Raw genomic sequence first — 19669 nt, forward strand, 5'->3', positions numbered from 1 at the left:
CTTCATTTTTATCTGATGACTAAATTATGAAAGTTAACACCGCAAAAAGAATGCAATCCGCTGAATCCTTGTGACGACGTAATTTTATTTTGAAATAAACTACCGGATGTTAACTGCACTTTTAACATCTTGCTGCTGCTGCGTGAAGTCCCGTGACACATTTCTAGGGAACTTTTCTGCGTCCAGGAAAGATTGATGTTTCCTGGTTGTCGATCCACATTGACAAGCAACTCGGAATACACTTTGATGTGAACCCGCCTGGAAGCATTGTTTCTTCATCTCCAACACCACCTGTATTTGGTAAGTTTACTTTTATCGTGGCGCTACTTCTTCAGCTGATCGAGTGTTTTTTAACCGCGTACGCATATGTTTTTAGCCATAGAAATTCACGATGTTCTCGCAGCTACAACCTACAAAAGGTAGTATAGTAGGTTTAATAATTGTATCCTTGGCAAAAGCGAAAGTAGTTTGTTTTAGTATATATTATATATTCAGAGGATATATATATATATATATATATATATATATATATATATATATATATATATATATATATATATATATATATATATATATATAAACTTGGTTGTTGTTGGGACCGAAGATTCGGATGTGCTCTACTCCCCACCCACTTTGGAGTTGTATTACTTTTTGGGGATGTCATTTCGAGTAATTGCCGTGACTCATAGTAGGTGGCACATCATTGATGTTCACAGTTCTCAAATCCAAACTTTGTTTTGTCAGAAGGCAGCAACATTCACAGATTGAATGAAGATGTTCATCTCTAGTATTGTGGTCTGCCCCTGATAAGAAGTAATCCTGTCATTCAAGAGAGTATTACTACTTAACTCGAGCGTATTGTAATACAACTTTGTCTGTCAGTTGATGAGTCATTTGCAGGGTTTTAAATGCTATTTGTAAATCAAATATATCCAAAGTACTCTGACATAACCTCCAACATGATACAATATTTTGCTGTTAAATATTTAGTATATCACTCTTTTTGATGACTTATGTTGTGCCTGTAATTGTAGATAGTTAAAATTGTGAAAATTAGAATCCATTTTCTTGATATAAACAGTTAAGTTAATTCCGCCATTAATGTGTGCTAAGACAAAATAAACACATTTCTTTACAAGGATCATGAAAATTATGGTTTTGTTTTACAGTTCTATAAAAAAATATAACAAGATGCTTGATATAGATTCTTTTTTAGGGGGCTTTTTCTTAAATAGACTCTTAGCGGAAAAGCAATAATACTAAGTACATCAGAACACTGAGGTCCAAATCCATAGCGTTGCGTACAGCAACTAAAGAAAGCACCAGATAACTTCTACAACAGATTATTGTGTCTGAGCCACTGTTTCCAGCCACTACGACGGCCTGTTTCTTCCAGACCCTTGGCTGTTCATTCAGGAGCCATTCCAGATGCTGAGGTCAGTTGTGTGGGTGACTGAGTTTAAGCCCGTCGTGCTTCCGTAGCTGCGCTTCCTCTGTCTGGATGAAACTGCTGGAGCTGCTTTTTATGGCTTGTAACTTGCACGAGAGAGGGCTAGGTAGTGTCCAAACATTACCTGTCTAAAATAGTTTGTTTATTCTTATAAACGTAATACTACTGATGTGTTTAGTTTTGTAGTCCGTTATACCCCACAGTCATTGCATGTTTGAGTTGTCTTAAAAAATGCTTTCAGTATTCAGTTTTTTTTACTAATACAATTAGAAGGTAGGTGCAATACGTAGCACTAAATGGTTATTTAGACAGTGTTTGCAGTTATTTAACCCTGCCTGCTAACATGGTCACATAGACCAGCACCCACACTCACTCACCTTCATATCAGGATGCTTCATTTTTAAAACCTCACCTTCCATCAATGGCATTATTTTCATTTAGCTGGCATCTTATTCTTTCTACTACACCAAAAACAGCAGAGTAGTAGACAGAGAATTGTTCCCAAATACAAATGAATGACCTTTTTTTTTTCAAATTTGCCTTATAAGTATGCTAACTAAAATGTATGTAAAATATATCTAATGTAACAATGCTCATCCTGTCATGAAATACGTGACCATTTGTTGGAAGACCAGGAACCGGGAGGATGTGTCGCTCCTCAGCCTTCAACAGTTCTGGGGATGTAATGGGTTTTTAGCATTAAATGCAGGGTTCATTTTCACTAGGGGTATGCCAGGTGTAAATGGAAATCAAGTGATAAAGAGATTATAGCTAGTATGATTATCTGAGAAGGGGTGTTGAGTGATTCATTAGCATTTGTTATTTACTCATTTAATGGGTTGTGTTGACTTCTACAAGGACAATGACCATTTCCACTTTTGCCAAATAGCGATGTTATTAGTTTATCTGACAGTTTCAACAAAGTAGTGAAAGTCCAGATCTGTTAAGATGCAGATTAAAGGTTATTACTTAAGGCAGAGTAAAGATGACCTTGGGGTTAAGAGACTGAACATACTCTTGAAGGGAGATGCCTGGTATTCTTGTTAAGCAGGATATGCCGCCGTTCAGGCGACATGCTCTGCCTCTTCTGGAAATGTCTGCTGGAGAGCCAGCACGTACAGATGAAGCCGCACTACGTCTCTTTATGGACTTGTTACTTGTCAAGCTTAGGAATTGAGCCTGACAGTACACGCTCATTGCCATTGTGATCATCCCAGTTTAACTTTCATAGGTCAAAATTAAACCTTTGTCTGTTGATAGGTGGGGTGAGCTGCAGCACGGTTTGTTACTTGTTTCTTTCTCCTGGAATGTTAAAAAGCAGGTCCTCCCCTGTGACCTCGCAGTTTAACATGTACCCGGACTGAGACGTGTGGAAGCTGTGGGAAGTGGTGTGGAATTTGAGTCACTGCTGGAAGTCTCCCGTCATGTTACAGTTTGAATCAAAAAAGTCCAGGAACAACATCATCTTGCGACTGGATTAGGTAACGGCTGATCCAGAACAGGAATTCAGAAAATGAAAGGAGTGTCTGATGATCAAAAGGGCATGAATGACTGTCATGCATTTTAAAGAGCTCCTCCAAGCTTCGCTGACGTGAGCAGAATGACTTTCATTCCGTCAGTATGTACGCTGGATTAGTATGCAGCTGGAGGAAGTTGACCTGGAGCAGTAGCTGTGTGGAGCAAACAAGAGTGAGAGTAGCCGTGGAGGGAAGAAGCTAAACATGTTAGTATGACCTCACTCACGACAAACAATGGACATTGTCGGATCACGAAACAAAGACTTGTTGAGGAAGCAGACATGGCGACTCTTCGACATGTGTGCTGTAGATGCAGTCAGATTATATTGTCTCTCAAAAGCTGCGACTAAAAATGGATATTCAGTTACAGCATTCATTGTTTTGCTCGCTCGCTTCCCCAGCTGTAGGCTTTGATGGTCATATAGCTCCCCTCATAGTTAAAGCTTTACTTTAGAAATGTTCTTCAGCATGTATATCTGTGGTTTTGGAGAATAGAAATGTGGATAAACTGACAAATCACGTAACAACACGTAACATGGCAATAAATCAGATTCTGATTAATTGAAATAAATCGTAATAAAAATCGTCCTGCTTGGCATCTATACTGACATCCCATCCGATGACGACTACCCTGCGTGATATGACCAGTAAATGAATCCCCAGGCACCGACCATCTCTGCGACTGAAGCAGTAATCGCTGCTGCAGAGTCGCTGCAAAAGCTCCACCTGCAAATCCACTCGCTGCATTGAGGTGATTGTGATATCAAAACAATGTGATACAAATGTATAAAACAAAATACAGTTACACATAAATTGAATAGTGTAATATATTTAGCTAAGATCTGTTGCTAGGTTACAGATAGTTGTTTACAAATTGATCCAGGAAGTGGTGTGGCGGAAGAGTCTCTTCTTCTATTTACTTCTACTTACTTACGTCTTTTGGCTGTTAACCCTCAACTGTATGGTACTGAGGATGTCAGAGTAGTTGGGGTCAGATGAAATGCCTGCTGCGTGACCAGGCACATCTAAATCAGATAACTAACCGCATCATTCATGTCATCGTTGTAGCACTTTGGTGTTTTTTACCAAGACAGTTTGTATTTTGTGCGTCTTCATGCATTTGTCTCCGGAAACTGCGACAGTGTTTTCTTCACCAATCGTGTGTCTTCTGCATCAAACACCTTCCCAAGTTTGTTTAAAAACACTGTCTTAGTAGAACAGATGATGTCATTAGCCTGGCATGTGTGTGCACGTGCGTGCGTGCGTGTGTTGTTGTTGGATACCAAAAAGCCATAGAATGAATCAAGTTGAGAGAATCTGACAGCAGTGTGTCGAGGTTGTGTGAGAGCTAGATGTGATTTTGATGACAGATGAAAAGCATGTTGCGCTGCTTGAAGGACAGAGTTAACTGGCTTTGCTCGGAAGGAAGCCCCCCTCATGCAGCTCACTGACTCCTGCTGTTGCTTGTCCTACACACACAGAAGTGACTCCCATTTGAGCACGGGTCCAAGTTCCTCTCGTGGGTTTCGCTTCCTGGACACAGCAGTGATCCTTTTTCATCTCTCCACAGCAGTGCTGGCACCATGACGATGAGCCATTCGGGGACGTCTTTTCCCAGATGACCTGCTCGCTCACAACTTTGCGTGTTTGAATGCCAGCTGTTGCTAAGATGGAGGAGCACTCCAGTCTCCCGAACGTCAGCATTCCATGCCACGACGAGCAGAGGGACAAGAAGAAACGCTACACGGTAAGTCTCAATAATGACCTTTCATTGAGGTCTGATACTCCTAATGTCAAGTAGACGTAGATGTTTTGTACTGAAATGAATTTCAAATTTGATTACGGAGATTGATGGATTTTTTATTCTGCATCTTTTTGACCTAATATTTGTTTGTCTTCTCTTTTTTAGGTGTACAAAGTTATAGTCAGTGTTGGACAGCATGAGTGGTTCGTCTTCAGGAGATATGCAGAGTTTGATAAACTTTACAACACAGTGAGTCGCGAATCCATGGGAGTAATGTGTGTTAGTTTGATGGATTTAAAAAAAGTGGCGAGGTATCTGGAAAAAGAGCTGAGTTAGCAACCTGTTTGCACAATGATTTCAGATATAAAGAATGCCAGATGTTTACTGATATTAAACTAACCGAAAAGGTAGTAGTAGTAATGTTCATTCTTCTTTCACGCAGTTAAGGAAACAGTTTCCATCTATGAACCTGAAAATTCCTGCCAAAAGAATATTTGGGGACAATTTTGAGCCAGGTAAGTGTCACTATGGACTCCAAATTAAGTTGGTTAAACACTGTATATTCCGGACTACAGAGCGCACCGGAATATTGCCCCACCCTCTAAATTTAAGAAGGAAAATAGCTGTTATTCATACATGAGATGCACTGATCTATAAGCCACGGGTGCAGTGATGCTGTCTGCACCATAGAAAGGTTGGTGGAGCACCCGGCTTAAAGGCTTAAATATGCATGAGGATCACTTTTAAACTAGTTCCTGACTAGATTCTATTGACTAGAAAACGGGTTGAGGCACATTTTGAGCGACGGAACCTAAATAAAACACCTGTGATTTCATTGCTTTGTTGTGATGACGCTCAATGTTTTGGAAGCATGACGCTATTTAGCCAGTAAAAATCCATATATTAGCCGTGTTGTACAAGCTGCACAGAAAAAAATGGTTTGGAAATGATGGCAGTGGCTCACTTTTCATGTATGAAAGTGCTTCATGTGTGTATTAATTAGAACCAAGGAAAAGGTATGTTTGAGTTTGTGTTGAGGAGTGGGGGTGAAAAACAATATGACGCCGGAACAATAGCTATAAAAGCGCTGTTGGACTATTTATAACTTGTTCCCCACAGAGTTTATTAAGCAGAGGAGAGCAGGGCTCCATGAGTTCATCAAGAAAATATTGTCACATCCTGAACTGTCCAGCCAGTAAGTTTCCTCATCGTTCCACCCTCTCTCGTGCATGAGGTCATTGATTCAACAGCGTCTTCTTTTCAGCCCAGATGTAAGGGCTTTCCTTTTGATGGACAGATTGCGAAGCCTCTCTGATGCTTCTGAGGATGAAGAGGACAAAGTGAGTTGTCTGACTAATACGTGAATTTGTTCTCCATTTGTTGACCTGTTAATGAAGTGTATTTGTCTGTTTTGCTTACAGAACAGTGGAGTTTCTAGAAACATTAACCTTGGGCCGTCTGGAAACCCTCAGTACGTGCAGTTGTATTCACTAAATAACACTTCAAGGTATTTCTGATCCTAAAAAAGTGAGGATGAACAGTGTCAGGAATGACTTGTGATTTCAGCTGCCATACGAAGGCTCCTGCGGAAATGTTTTACTTTTACTTTTTTTGCTTTTACTCTGTTTGACTTTGATAAAAGGATTGTCATTGACTTGTTTTTTTGTTCTTTTTTATTCAGTGCCAAGCCCACAGACTTTGACTTTCTAAAGGTCATAGGAAAAGGAAGTTTTGGAAAGGTACAGTAGAGCTATACACATGAAATGTAATGGTTTGTGGTTAAACAGGCCCCATTATGCTTTAGTTGTCTGAAGCCACCTTTATAGTCAGCTTTATAAATACTGTACTGTGAAAGAACCATGTTTATCCATTTCAGAGTTTTAAGTCTGTACAATACATTTATCCGATCTGTTCGCTTCATGATGACTTTTTATAGTGAAAGATGACCCTCTGCACTGGAAGTCCCTGTCACGCATTTGATCTAATTGAAATCATGCGAGTGAATCGGCCTTTTTGTAAACTTTTACTTGCTATAACTTTGAAATAACAAACATATACATTTTTATTTTGATGTAAAGCTGCAACATTTATGTAAGAAAAATCATGTGTATTACTGAGGAAAAATCATGTTTTTGTGATTTTTATTAATGCTCAAATCATGAATCATTATCATAGAAAACAGAATTATTTTTCTGTCTTAATGCAAATTTGCATTTAGCATTTTCATACTAGCATTCCGTGGGTACATTTCTTTGGTGTTTAATTAGTTAACGTGAGTAATGCGTGTGTACATGTTTACTTTCTTAAAGCAGTGTTTATCTTGTTACCTCTGTGTGGCGCAGGTTTTCCTTGCCAAAAGGAAACACGACCAGAAGTATTATGCCGTCAAAGTCCTACAGAAAAAGGTCATCGTCAACAGAAAGGAGGTAGTCAGGCTTTCACCGAACACACCTGCCATTGTCATTGGGACGTGCTCGCTCACTGTCTTTTTGTCGACTCAGCAAAAGCACATCATGGCTGAGCGCAACGTGCTCCTGAAGAATGTCAAGCACCCATTCCTGGTGGGACTCCATTACTCCTTTCAGACAAAAGACAAGTTGTATTTTGTCTTGGATTTCATCAACGGTGGAGAGGTGAGTGTCATCGCGTGCATGATGAACAGGAACGTGAGTCACATGATGATCGCTCCAGGAAACGCAGGAGCTGCTTGAGAGAACTCCACTCTAGCGAGGGAATTCACTGGCATGTGTTAAATTCTTCCCTTGGATGACACAGTCGCTCTTCTGACTGTGTCTTGTGAAGCCTGGCTTTCTTAGGTTTCCATGTGGGAGAGTCGCATCAGCTCTCACGTAGTTCGCCTGCTCCCGCGGCCGTGATGACCGCATGTTAGAGAACAAACAGCAGGGATGCGGTTTTCACTGTTCTTTCTGACATTATGTCCTTTCAGCTGTTCTTCCACCTTCAAAAAGAGCGAACCTTTCCAGAGCCCAGAGCAAAGTTCTACATTGCTGAAATGGCCAGTGCTCTTGGGTATCTCCACTCGCTCAACATCGTTTACAGGTAATGACTCTTCCAACTCTAGCACCATGGAGACGTTTAAAAGAGCCACAAATATGAAACGTTTTTATCAAGGGAAAAGCAAATGTTTTTCTCTGCACGGCTTCAGATACCTGCATCACATGACCTCATTTGACTTTGCAACAAGTTGACAAACACCACTAGACATCTTCTCGCCAGGGATGACAGTGTAGATATTGAACAGGGTTGTCACGATACTTTTGTTTCAAATAATCAATACTTGATACCATTTTTAACATGGTGGGGGATAAAAAATGACAACTGCAAAAGACATCATTTTTATTAACATGCAAAGCAGAATCGCAGATAAATAATTCATGAAGTAAATGTATAAATAAAAAAGAAAAGAAATAAACAAAACTGTAAAAAATACAAGTAAGTCATGTTTTCACTCAGTGCAAATAAATACAAAATAAACATCCCACATCTGTTTGTTTTCAAAGCTTCAAGAGATTTGGGATCATATTTTCGTTGCATTTCAAACAGCAGGTACAGAGTTGGCTGTAATGTCTGAGGTTCAGTTTCAGGTTGACTTCTCTCTCTCTCCGAAAAAAAACATGTTTGTGTCACTTTAGCGAGCCGTGGCTTCTGGATAGCAACAGAACAGTCAACATTAATGTGGACTAAGCATCAGTTTAATACAGCTGGGTGAAAGATGACCAGGAATTTTACTAACCTGTTGGAACTCATCATGGAGACTAGTGAAGGTGACCCTCCTGCTATTTTTGACTTAAATAATCTTCAAATATTATCCACATTACTAGTTTCAGAGCTGCATTTTTCAGTCAAAAGTTATTTCTCTGCTGCATTTCTGCGATCCAAATGAGCATAAACACACATCACTATAAATCTTGTAGAAAACTAAACCTCTTGCTGTTTTTTTAGGGACTTGAAGCCAGAAAACATCCTTCTTGACTATGAGGTGAGTACTACTCAGCGCTATGATAACCATGTTAGAAATACTCCCGCCAGCCCCAAATTCAGCTCCTATTCAAGCGTACAAATGACTCCCCTGCCTGGACTCGGACGCGCGGAACAATGAATGGGACTGACTGAGTTGCAGCCAACATTCCTGCCTCACAATCGGATCCTCAGTGCCGGGGGATAATGAACTGCTTGTGTTGGACACTTTTTGTAAAATCTCCCTACATCCTCTTTTTCAAGGGACATATCGTTTTGACCGACTTTGGGTTGTGCAAGGAAGGGATTTCCCTGTCTGATACCACCACCACATTTTGTGGAACTCCCGAGGTAAGATGACCGTCAGAGTGCTGGACTCTGATATGTGGTTACAATGAAAACATTTGTGTTTTTAGTATTTGGCTCCAGAGGTCCTGAGGAAGCAGGCGTATGACAACACCGTGGACTGGTGGTGTCTTGGCTCCGTGCTGTATGAGATGCTGTATGGCCTCGTGAGTGTCTCTTTGAAAGGGTGCAGCATACAAAGTAGAATCTAACCTCTATTGGTGCATTGTGTGTCACAGCCACCATTTTATAGCAGAGATACTCATGAGATGTACGACAACATCCTCCATAAACCATTAGTGATGCGCGCAGGAGCCTCCAGTTCTGCCTGGTCTCTCCTTCAGGGTCTGTTGGAGAAAGATGGAACCTACAGACTGGGGTCCAGAGACGACTTTGTAAGTGAAGCTGGCCGTCTATGACTGATGCTTTGCCTCCCTCTAGTGAGAGAAGTGTGTAGCGCCGATAAGTATAGTCAACGAATGATATTTATCTTAACTGTTTTGTGCATCTAGATCCTTATAGTTCTGTTGATTGTTATTGTTTTTCTTCTTCAGAATGAGATCAAAGAACACAGCTTCTTTGCCTGCATCAACTGGGATGATCTGGAAGGCAAGAAAATCCCTCCCCCATTCAAGCCTACTGTGGTAAATATACATGTTTGAATGTGCCCTGAGTATTTAGTTGTTCAATGTTCAAATTATTCTCACATATATTTTCTAGATTAAAAGACCAATCCTTAATAAAAATATTAAACAAAGTTACGCTGTAAACAGGTAAAAAAAATGTATCAGATAATGAAACAAATTACAGTAGGATTAATGGAATAACAGTTTCCGGTTATAAAAGATGTTCAATCTAGGATGAAATTAAAATGTAGCCTGTAACCCTTGATTGTTATTGTTTTCGAGTAGTTGCAGTGACACATATACGTTCAAAATGTTTTATCCACAAAAATAGTCATAGATCTTTGTTGTAATATTGGAATTTAATTTTCCTTATTTTGCAGAGCTCGTATTCTGATATCTCCAACTTTGATCCTGAGTTTACCGAGGAGATAGTTCCCAACTCCATCTGTTGGTCTCAAGAACATTCCATCGTCAATGCCAGTGTCATGGAGGCTGATGACGCCTTCGTGGGATTCTCCTACGCACCCCCCTCTGAAGACTCTTTCCTCTGAAATCCCCCACCCAAAATGTTCGCCAGTGCCTTAACAATAAAGGGATGAAATGTGCATTACACAAGAGCTTGTTCAGTGAAGCCGAAGCAAAGAGCTGAGAAAAACGCACTTGAATAAGAAAAAAGATTTTAATCCCTCTGTATTTATGTGAATATATATGTAAAGACTATATTTTAAAAATATGGAACGCCATCCTGTCATATATCTGAAATGAGCTGTCGTCATGCATCCAACTGATTTCCTCAGAGAAACTTGAACAGTTCACTGGACCAAACACAATTTAATTGTCAGATGTGTGTCTCATTTATCTTCCTTCATGAAGCTGAGCTGGAAATTGGAATTACTTGAGTGACCAGTGATAAAGCGTCTTGGTTAACAGGTTACAGGGCAACAATACACCTTCTTAGTTACTTGAGTTTGTTTTTTTTTAATGAATATTATGTTGGTTGTTTTTTTTTTACAAACTGTAAATGTTTCTATTCTTTATACACTTTATTGACAGTGTGATTGGTAACGTATTCACAATGATTGGCTTGTTCAGGCAGTTAAGGTGGCTCATAGAACTGCAAAGCAATAAAGACAATTTTAAATGGATGACTTTCTTCTTTTGTTCTTCTTCTTTTTTATTTTTTTTACAAAATATATATATATATATATATATATATATATATATATATATATATATATATATATATATATATATATATATATATATATGTATATATATATGAATTTTTGGGATGTTTGGGTGTTTGGGATGGTGATCTTTTTGTCTAAGTAGGCTTTACTGTCTAATTAAAAAAAATATTTTAATCACTATTTTAATATAAAAACATTGGGGGAAATTCAAAATTTTTCTGATATTTCATAAAAATATTATGCTATTGTATTACGTGTCATTAGTTGTTCAGAGCCTTCTAAACAACAAATCATACTATACTTACACGAATAATGAATGATACGTAATAGAACACTCGTTGTTCTGGTGTCAATGAAAACAAAAGAATGACATTCTCCGTGTGATTCGTGGTGGGATGACGTAACTGTTTATGAGGCCAAGGCGTCAGGTCACGTGTGCTGGATGGAAAACTAGCTTAATGTCGTTTGAATTTTACCGCGATTCAAGAAGTAGGACTTAAGCTAGTGATAGAAATGTGTGAAATTCTTGCATTAAAGGAGTCAGTCTTGATTTATTTAGACAGAAGTGGTGCACTGGAGAAACTTATTGAAGACTGCAAATCATTTGACGGTACGTATTTGACGCTTTTCGCTCGCATTGTGACTCGCGCCGGATGTAATGTTTAACATTTTAGGATTTTTTTTTTCTTTATTAATTTATTTGAACGTTTTTACTATTTAGGGCCTCAACAGAACGACGCGGTTTACAGGTTTTATGTGCGAGTGAGTCCAACTGACCTGACGGAAGTGGACTCAGTGCTGGGTGACTTTGTTTTACATAATCCCAGAAAAGCCACGGCCTTATTTCAGTCTGTAAGTGAGCACACTAACTCATCACTTATTCTATTATCAACTCGTGTTTGACGTACTGATGTTTTAGGTCTGCTTCCTGGCCATAAAGACGCTGTCGCTTGTGCGAAAAATACACACAGAAAACCAGGTATCCAAAAATTGATGAGTCACAGTCGTTGCACCTCCATTTTACAAGTCATTTCACCTTCCCTACACGTTTGTGTAACTTCATAACGCTTTATAAACATTATTTTACTTTACGTTGTGTGCGTTTCAGGTGAATGTGATTTTAAAGTGGACACATCTGCCTCCTTTTCCTGAGTACTGCTTGCATCTGGACACCTTCCCTCGGGGACACGTCACCATGAGGCCTGTGCTCATTGAAGGTTTGGTCGTCGCCATGACCAGGGTTACAAAATACACCGGAGCAGCCAGGTTCCTCTGCACTGACGACGACTGCCCTGCCTTCACTGGTACCAGACAAAGATTTCTGTGGGTCTCTTGGAGCCATTTCTCAGTCCAACCCTTTTTAGGATTTCACCACATCCGCGTTCATGCGCCAGGAGCCACGGAGTCAGCGACTATGAGGAATGACTTCATTTGCTCTATGTGCAGCTCACCTCTAAAGGAGGATGTTAAATTCAGAGTTCTGGGTGGTGAGATTAGTGTTAAAGTAATAAGAATGAGGTTTAAAAAATGGAAATTTTTGTGTGAAAAAATGTCTGTGGTCGTAGACAAGCAGCTGGTGGAATTGATCCATACCAAAGCTATAGATGCTCTCAGTGCCAAACAGAGTTCAGTAAGGTTCCAGTCAGTCACATTTTTTCTAAGAGGTAGGTGTTAACAGCACTTGTGTTATGGTTGAAAACTCAAAATATTGTCTTGAGTTGGAAAAAATGAAAATGTGATGGTGTAGATTAATATGATGAGAAGTGAGTGGTCTAAAGAAAACTTAAGAAGGAGACGGGTTCTTAGGATGGTGTCATAAGGCTGAGGAAGTCTCACTCTGGACTGTGGTGTCGATGTGACACTGAAATGTCAGAAGTCACTCCTTGAAAGGAATGAAACATTGCAACACTTTTAGAGAGATTTCTCCCACTAACTTAGCTGGTTATTTGAAATTTTGTGGATTGCATTTGACCAAAATATGTCAGGATATCGTGCCTTTGTATTTTCCGACATGATGCACACGATTGATGACTAGAGTTAGTAGTGTTTTGGGGTCAGATGTCTCTCATTTCATTTGTTAGGCCCAAAACTGTAAACTCAAAATCCAAATGGCTGGTATTTGAGTTTTAAATATTTTTCTCATCCATCATTTTCGCTCCAAGACTTTGAATAATGTAGCTGCAGAGCATATATGTATACACAGTCAGTTGCGTTGAGGTTTGTCATTAATATTCACTGACATTCTTAATGAGGCTCGGTTCTGGAACACAAACTCAGTATGGAGAGTTAAAATAAATACACTTCTTGTGCTGCTCTATGCCTGATGGTGGGATAATAAGTGTTTCTGTCCCCACTAATAATATTGTCCAGCTTGGGCCCATGAGGATTTAGCAAAACGAACCATCAGGATTTACATATTTTGTTGACCCAGTCGAGAGGAGGAATTCAATACACCAGGTTTCTGTTACTAAACATATATGTTAATAAGCCCAGGGAACTCTCATTAGCTGGCTTGTGCTTCACGCATACTGAAATCTTTGTTCAGAGGGCCCCACTGTGTTGCTCTTGGCACAAGTTTGTAGATGGCATGCGTGTTTCTTCAATAACCACAGGCAGACGAGAACAACTCCGCCGAGCTTTTGGGCTTTGTTTTCTCTGTTCCTGCAGATGAGCTGTGTAACTCGATGAGACTCGGTCACCTCTACAGTGTCGTAGGTATTCCTGCACACGTACATCAGTGGCCAAATATCACCTGGAGCATCGAGGCAAACGGCGTCCGGAAACTGGAGCGAGAGGGTATGCGATGAATCAGCTTGTCCAGCACACATACACCTGTACTGTACGTGAAACTGCAACAACAATGTCATCAGGTGGTTGTTTGTGGGGTTCAACAACAAAGAACATTTTGAGTTAAGTTTCAATGCAAAGCTTGATCGTACTATGGGACCTGATCTCACTCAAATCTCAGTATTTCTTGAGACACATAAGGGTTCAACTTTTTATATAAATATATCATTAACATTTATAACGTAACCTTTTTCGCTGAGACTCGTGAGTTTGGCTGTTTTGTATTATGTGTTGATGAAACGATGCGACTCAAACCTGTTTGCGCAGGGCCCCAGAACATCTCCAACACATTGCAAGAGTTGCTACAAACCACATCAAGTTCCCCCTGGAGGTTCTCAGCCATTCTAGCTCACTGCTTCGGCCTGGACGTGACTCCTCCAGGCCTCTATAACACCCTGAAGCTGGTGCTGTTGCTCAGCTTAGTGCAAACCAGAGCAGCCGCAGAAGAGACTTTTCACTGCTTAGATCTCCTCATTGTGACCTGTGACTCACTCATAGTGGACAGGTAGGCAGTGTTTGTCATTGTCTAACTTCAGAAGAAAATGATCGAACTGAAATAACATTTTTGTGTCAGATTAATGATGTACAGCCTGGGCTTTGCGCCCAGGGGGGTGAGGCATCGTGCCACAGGCGAGATGTTTGCATCACTTTGTAGAGACGAGCACGGAACGGGTAATGCCAACATCCATGCGGGATCAGCCTTCCTGGCCTCTGGTGGCATTTGCATGCTGGGTGATCTGTGCTTTTACCAAAAGGACAAGCTGGACACTCTGGAGTCAGGTAGAAAACTGTTCATAGTATCTGCTGGGTTCTGCTGTTAATAAGAATTTCAGCCCTAGAAAGCCGGCATGTCTCAGTTTTTATACCTGGAAGAAAGTATGGTGAGGACTCGAATGACCAGCTCTCCTTCCCAGTACCATGTAGCTTCTGGGCACTCTCAGATTCCACTCCCAGTTTTCACCGACCTGGACGGAGTGTCCAAGCTGCAGTGGGAGCTGGAGTAAGTGATAATTTCATGTGCGGTCGCATAAATCTGAACAAGCCTGTCCTCACAGTTTTACGTTCGTCATATGTACTGCTCAGTCATGCCTTTCCCTCTGAGCAGGATATCGGCTCCGTCTCGATGCATCTAGCAGATGCCTTTGGCCTGGTGGTCCAGTGTCAGGATGAAGCTGGGAAAGACGCCCTCGCAACACTGACAGCCCATGTCCTTCAGCAAGCAGTGTGGCCTGGAGAGGATCTCTACCCAGCCAGTATCAAACTGTCTTGTCAGGACTACAAAGAGGTTTGTTAAATGATCAAATCTGACTCTCATTCCAATGTTCAAACAAATGCTTTAAGATCCTCTATTGCAGCTCATAGCACATGCGCAGAGCCTGCAGGTGGCGCTCAGTGACGGGGCACTGAAGGTCATCCGTGGCTACTACATGGCCAGCAGACGGGTCCGGACGCTGAGCCAGATATCCATGCCTTCTGTCAAGCTGTTGTAAGCAAGGTTTTCAATTTAACTGGATACTTAAACGCACTTCCGTTTTCCCCCACTGGATGGCAGTGTATTTACTTTCTGAACTTGCCCATTTGTCACTTATTTGTTAATAGGTCTAAGTGTAGTGATTTATACTGAGGTGAGCAGCATTTAAGGAAACATGTCCTTCTGGTCATGAAAATACATGTGTCACAGGATCTCTCTGGCAGAGGCTCACTGCAGGCTGAGTCTCAGAACATTGGCTTTGGAGGAAGACGCCATAGTGGCTGTGCTGCTGTGTGAAACTTCTGTGACCTTCAGACACGGTGGTGTTGTCAGACCTCAAGATTCTCTCCAAGAGCCCATTGTAATCCAAATACTTCCTCACTCCTGTAGGAGCGTCTGCCCTGACCGTCCCAGCCCACGCTCTGTTCCCTTGCAGTCTGGCAGACGGGGGATTGCGGAGAGATGCGATTCTGGATGAGTTTCACCAGGCCGTGCTTCGTTTCATTTTCTCATATGTTCCAGGAGCTGAGGCATACATCAGAGAGGAGTGACAGAACTCCTAGTTGACTGGTAAGCAATCCCATTGTCGAAGAAGCATTGTTGCTGTAAATGCCTAATTTGCATTCACGTTCAATGTTTAGTTTTAAAAATATTTATTAAATTTAGTGCATTAGAAAATGTTATGCAGAAAATAAAAACAGAGCAGAAAACTGTAGACTGTTCAATAAAACTTCAACATATTGCTCAAGTCTTGATTCCAGAACCATTTCCAAAGTAGTTCCTGTCAAACAGCTTTAATTCAGTTAACAGGAAAATGACAGTGACCATAGGAATTTACAACAGTTCACACATTCTGTTTGAAGATCAAATGTTTAATTCACAAAACAAAACAAATACAGGAAAATTTGGAGCATGTTCTCGCACACCAGTCACCTACACACCTGAAGAGAGAAAACATGACTTCAGGTCTGATTCTTGTTAAGACAAAATGACTAAACACAATTGTGCCGGCAAGTCAGTTAGAAACAGCGTCACCATTTTTTGTCTGATGGGTAAACGGCAAAAACAGCATATCATCACAACATCGGCTTAAAGAACCTCCACGTATAGTACTTCAAATACATACTCACCTTTAAAAGCCACATGAACTTTGACGCATTTAGCTGGCAATTCTGCGTCTGAGGTGAAGATCAACATATTAGGGGACAAAGTGGCATTACTCGGGTCAATCCAAAAAAGCATCTCAGACAAAGAAAGCATTATATGTATACTGTTCATTAATGTATACAAGTACATTTGAAGCAAGGCATCTACTTGAATGAATCCTGGATATCAGTTTTGTGAGGTCCCCAGTTTTATTCTGAAAACCTGGCTGGTATTTGTAAACACACCAGTGATTTAGCTAGAGACACTTTCACCATTTATTTTGCCCAAAGGGGTAAATATCAAAGCTGAAAGCATCCTAACACCAGTCGTTCATTAACCACAGCAAACTCACCAGGTCATGATGAGCCAATGGACCTCTGATGCCGCATCTTAAAGAGAAATGGTGAAATTCAGTGATGGTTGTCATGAGTCCAATAATCAAGCCTTCATTAGTCCCACAGAGGGGAAATAGCAGCGAAACAGACAAATTAAGCTAAAGTTTTAGTGGTAGTTTAAGTGTGTGCGAGTTCGGATGTCCTGTCCCTCGAAAGGCCTGACAGCGAGCGAAAATGGTCTCACCATCATTCGTAGCAGAAACATTCTGAATTCAAACGTCATGTGATTTCAAGCTGAGACTGTTAGGTCTCATATTAGTGGGTTACTTTCCCCTCAGATAATGCTGATGATTCAGTTAGTAACAGTTTCACCATCTTTTGTCAGATGGGTAAACGGCGAAAATGTTAACTCATCACAACATCAGCATCACCCCCCCAAAACCCCAGTATGTTTAAATCTGTAGAACACTTGCCTCCAAAAGCCACGTAACAAAGATGGACTCTGTGATGTTTGCCAGGGTGAAGAAGTGTCTGAAATGAAGCCAATAGTTTGTTAGTGAGTGTTATGTGTGCATCATTTTAACTCATTAAATTGCAGGTGGCTACATTGTGGGATTTTTTTTTTTTACATTTAAAACATTACATTACATGGACAAAGGCATGTTCGTTATTAGTCAGTGTGCCAGTGATTCAGTCGGTAACAGTTTCACCATTCCATGTCAGATGGGTAAACGGCAAAAACATCAACTCATCACCATCACGGCAGCACAACAAGACACTTAAAATACACTCACCCTTAACACCTGCTGAGCTTCTCTCTGGTGACGTTGGCAGCACCGGAAAGGAATCTACATTGGTTTCTGCCGTCTTAAAATAGATACTGAATTAACATCAAAAATAGATGATTGATCGATCAATTCATGCACTACATTTTAAACGTCATCTGAATGGGTTTGATGCAGATGATTCAGTTAATAACAGTTTCACCATCTTATGTCTGATGGGTAAACGGCAAAAACGTTAGCTCATCACAACATCAGCATCAAGCCTCTCTTAAATCCTGGGTACATTTTCGCAAGTACAACACTCACAAGCAACATGATGAAGAGGGACTTGTTTATTCAGATGTTGCCAGAGTCTGAAATAAAGATGAACCTTTGGTTAGGAACAACGTGCAGCAACTCAAATACATCAACTTAGAGGGGAGAATCGGTTTAAAACCAAGTCATTTTTCAGCAACTGGTTCATCTTGTCAAAGATTCAGTTAGTAACAGTTTCACCATTTCTTGTCTGATGGGTAAACGGCAAAAATGTTGACTCATCACCATCCCAGCAAAACGGCAAGCCAAATGCAAAACACTCACCATAAAGATCCACAGGACGCCGTAGTTTCATTATCAAGTAGCCAGACGATGAGCTGTAGCTCCTGTAATGCAAAACATGAGTTTATAGATCTGCATGTCTTTCTCCGAGTTTGGGGTTGCTAGTCCTAACTGGTGCATGAATCACAAATTGAACCTTTTTAAGTTGTGTTTTACTAATTTCAACCAGGATTTAAACAATTTACACCAACAAATCTGACATTTGCAACATGTGAACGAACTTCATAGTGCAGAGAAAGGTGGGCTGGTTCAGCTCTACTGAGTCTGAGGTGGACAACATGAAGACAAATAGCTGTAATGCTTAAAAAAAAACCTGCAAGAAGGAAACTGACCAGTTAATCTGTATTTACAATATGTTGCACCTACGGAGGAGAAAGTAATGACAGAAGCCCTCTTAGTTAATATATCGACTATGAACTCCCACAACACATAAAGCCAGGGTTCATCACACGTGATGTATTGATTATCTGCCGCCGTGAATAAGAAGTACTGACGGACTGGCCAATATGATTAGGGAAGATGACAGATAACCATGAGGTCAGAGGTGAGGGGAACGCAGCTTGGGAGCACGACTAACCGCGAAGGTCTGAGGACGGGTTCAACAGCAGGTCACGACCTACGCCACGACTTCTGGTCCTCAGAGGAAACCGCTCTGCCGCTCCAGTGAAACTACAGCAGAGGGCAGGTCCCCGACCGCCATCTTAGCTGCTGACCCCCGGATAGGAGCGTGTAAGGTCCGAGAGCGGACCAAGAGCAGTGACCCCAGGGGCGCCTTTAGTCTGTCTCGGAGAAGATTTATGACGCTACCTCAGGGAGGAGGCTCTCCGCGGGGTTGTTGGCTGTGTCGATAATCCGAGTCCCGCCAAGTTTAACAATTGATTTAACAACCGCTTAAGATGCGTTCAAGACACTCGGAACCACGTGGCTCGTTAGCCGCGGTGCTACAACGCGTGTTGGGGGTAACGTGTTCAAAATGACTCAGAAACGCATAAACGGGTTCACTAACCTTGTTCTTTGCCAGCAACTTTTACCAAACTCGTCAGATGGAGCATTGTGAGCAGAGTTGGTGAGGAGCGTGGTGACCAGCCACGCTGCAGATTCTCAGCCGAGGAACAAGGAAGTACATCCGGTCTGAAGCTGCGCAGTAAAGCTGCGCACCGCACCGTCACCGGCTGTAAGTGTTACGTCGATTACACGGCATTTCTCATGTGCTTTTCTCGTCGTTTGATGCGAAACACATATGTTTAAAATATAACTTAGTAAAAAAAATTGAGACAAGCCATTGTGAAAAACATAGTACAGCACAACACGCCTTTGCAGTGTGTCAGTTGAGAATTGCAAAACTTTATACTGTATCGATCAGTATCGAGTGGAGTCACGCCTCAAGCGTCGTGTATTGTAACAGTCAATCGTGAAGTAAACACTGCAGTCATCGCTCAGATACTCAGGGTAGCGCTGTCTGCAGGAAGCTGGTTCTGGTGGTGTGGGTTCGCTGAGAGAGGTCATCTACTCACCGGGTCCAGCCCACAGTCCGTTGCTCCTTGGTGTCAAAAAGTAACACTTCAGAACGCATATGTTTTTTACACGCGCGTCTCGCCTTCTGTTTACTTTTGATCGACACAATGGAAAAGGATGAGT

The 19669-nt window shown here is 41.1% G+C and overlaps 2 protein-coding genes across 12 annotated transcripts; both read left to right on the forward strand.

Annotated features, from left to right (window-relative positions):
* The first annotated feature begins 150 nt into the window (after positions 1–150).
* Positions 151–10799, forward strand: sgk3 (serum/glucocorticoid regulated kinase family member 3). Of its 4 annotated transcripts, none has more exons than XM_053860624.1 (18): positions 157–300; positions 1397–1436; positions 4538–4714; positions 4877–4960; positions 5154–5226; positions 5831–5906; positions 5976–6051; positions 6133–6182; positions 6393–6450; positions 7054–7137; positions 7213–7344; positions 7659–7771; positions 8675–8711; positions 8954–9040; positions 9106–9201; positions 9274–9429; positions 9589–9678; positions 10041–10799. In XM_053860624.1, exons 3-18 carry the CDS (start codon positions 4619–4621, stop codon positions 10209–10211), a joined length of 1479 nt encoding a protein of 492 aa, XP_053716599.1. In that variant the 5' UTR covers positions 157–300; positions 1397–1436; positions 4538–4618; the 3' UTR covers positions 10212–10799. The 4 variants fall into 4 exon arrangements, with proteins under 4 accessions (XP_053716598.1, XP_053716602.1, XP_053716599.1 ...); XM_053860626.1 differs by lacking the exon at positions 1397–1436 and adding an exon at positions 383–419 and having other exon boundaries at positions 163–300; XM_053860623.1 differs by lacking the exon at positions 1397–1436 and having other exon boundaries at positions 151–300.
* Positions 10800–11245: 446 nt separating this feature from the next.
* On the forward strand, positions 11246–18093 carry mcmdc2 (minichromosome maintenance domain containing 2). Of its 8 annotated transcripts, XM_053861134.1 has the most exons (14): positions 11246–11460; positions 11572–11702; positions 11770–11829; positions 11959–12154; positions 12215–12337; positions 12416–12514; positions 13518–13646; positions 13965–14202; positions 14272–14477; positions 14531–14697; positions 14803–14982; positions 15053–15183; positions 15379–15488; positions 15559–18090. In XM_053861134.1, the coding sequence occupies exons 1-14, from the start codon at positions 11364–11366 to the stop codon at positions 15717–15719; spliced, it is 2028 nt and encodes a 675-aa protein (XP_053717109.1). In that variant the 5' UTR covers positions 11246–11363; the 3' UTR covers positions 15720–18090. The 8 variants fall into 8 exon arrangements, with proteins under 8 accessions (XP_053717109.1, XP_053717110.1, XP_053717111.1 ...); XM_053861135.1 differs by having other exon boundaries at positions 12215–12514; positions 14612–14697; positions 15559–18093; XM_053861136.1 differs by lacking the exon at positions 12416–12514 and having other exon boundaries at positions 15559–18091.
* The last annotated feature ends 1576 nt before the right edge of the window (positions 18094–19669 follow it).

Source organism: Synchiropus splendidus, chromosome 3 (genome assembly GCF_027744825.2).
Source record: "Synchiropus splendidus isolate RoL2022-P1 chromosome 3, RoL_Sspl_1.0, whole genome shotgun sequence".
Taxonomy (NCBI): Eukaryota; Metazoa; Chordata; class Actinopteri; order Syngnathiformes; family Callionymidae; genus Synchiropus; species Synchiropus splendidus.

Bases quoted from the DNA above. Each gene is read 5' to 3' on its own strand.
- sgk3 (XM_053860623.1), top strand. From the start codon at position 4,619: ATGCCAGCTGTTGCTAAGATGGAGGAGCACTCCAGTCTCCCGAACGTC. The intron at 7,345-7,658 runs GTGAGTGTCATC...ATGTCCTTTCAG, and splicing joins ATTTCATCAACGGTGGAGAG to CTGTTCTTCCACCTTCAAAA. The intron at 7,772-8,674 runs GTAATGACTCTT...CTGTTTTTTTAG, and splicing joins TCGCTCAACATCGTTTACAG to GGACTTGAAGCCAGAAAACA.
- mcmdc2 (XM_053861133.1), top strand. From the start codon at position 11,364: ATGTGTGAAATTCTTGCATTAAAGGAGTCAGTCTTGATTTATTTAGAC. The intron at 11,461-11,571 runs GTACGTATTTGA...TTTACTATTTAG, and splicing joins AGACTGCAAATCATTTGACG to GGCCTCAACAGAACGACGCG. The intron at 12,155-12,214 runs GTACCAGACAAA...AACCCTTTTTAG, and splicing joins CGACTGCCCTGCCTTCACTG to GATTTCACCACATCCGCGTT.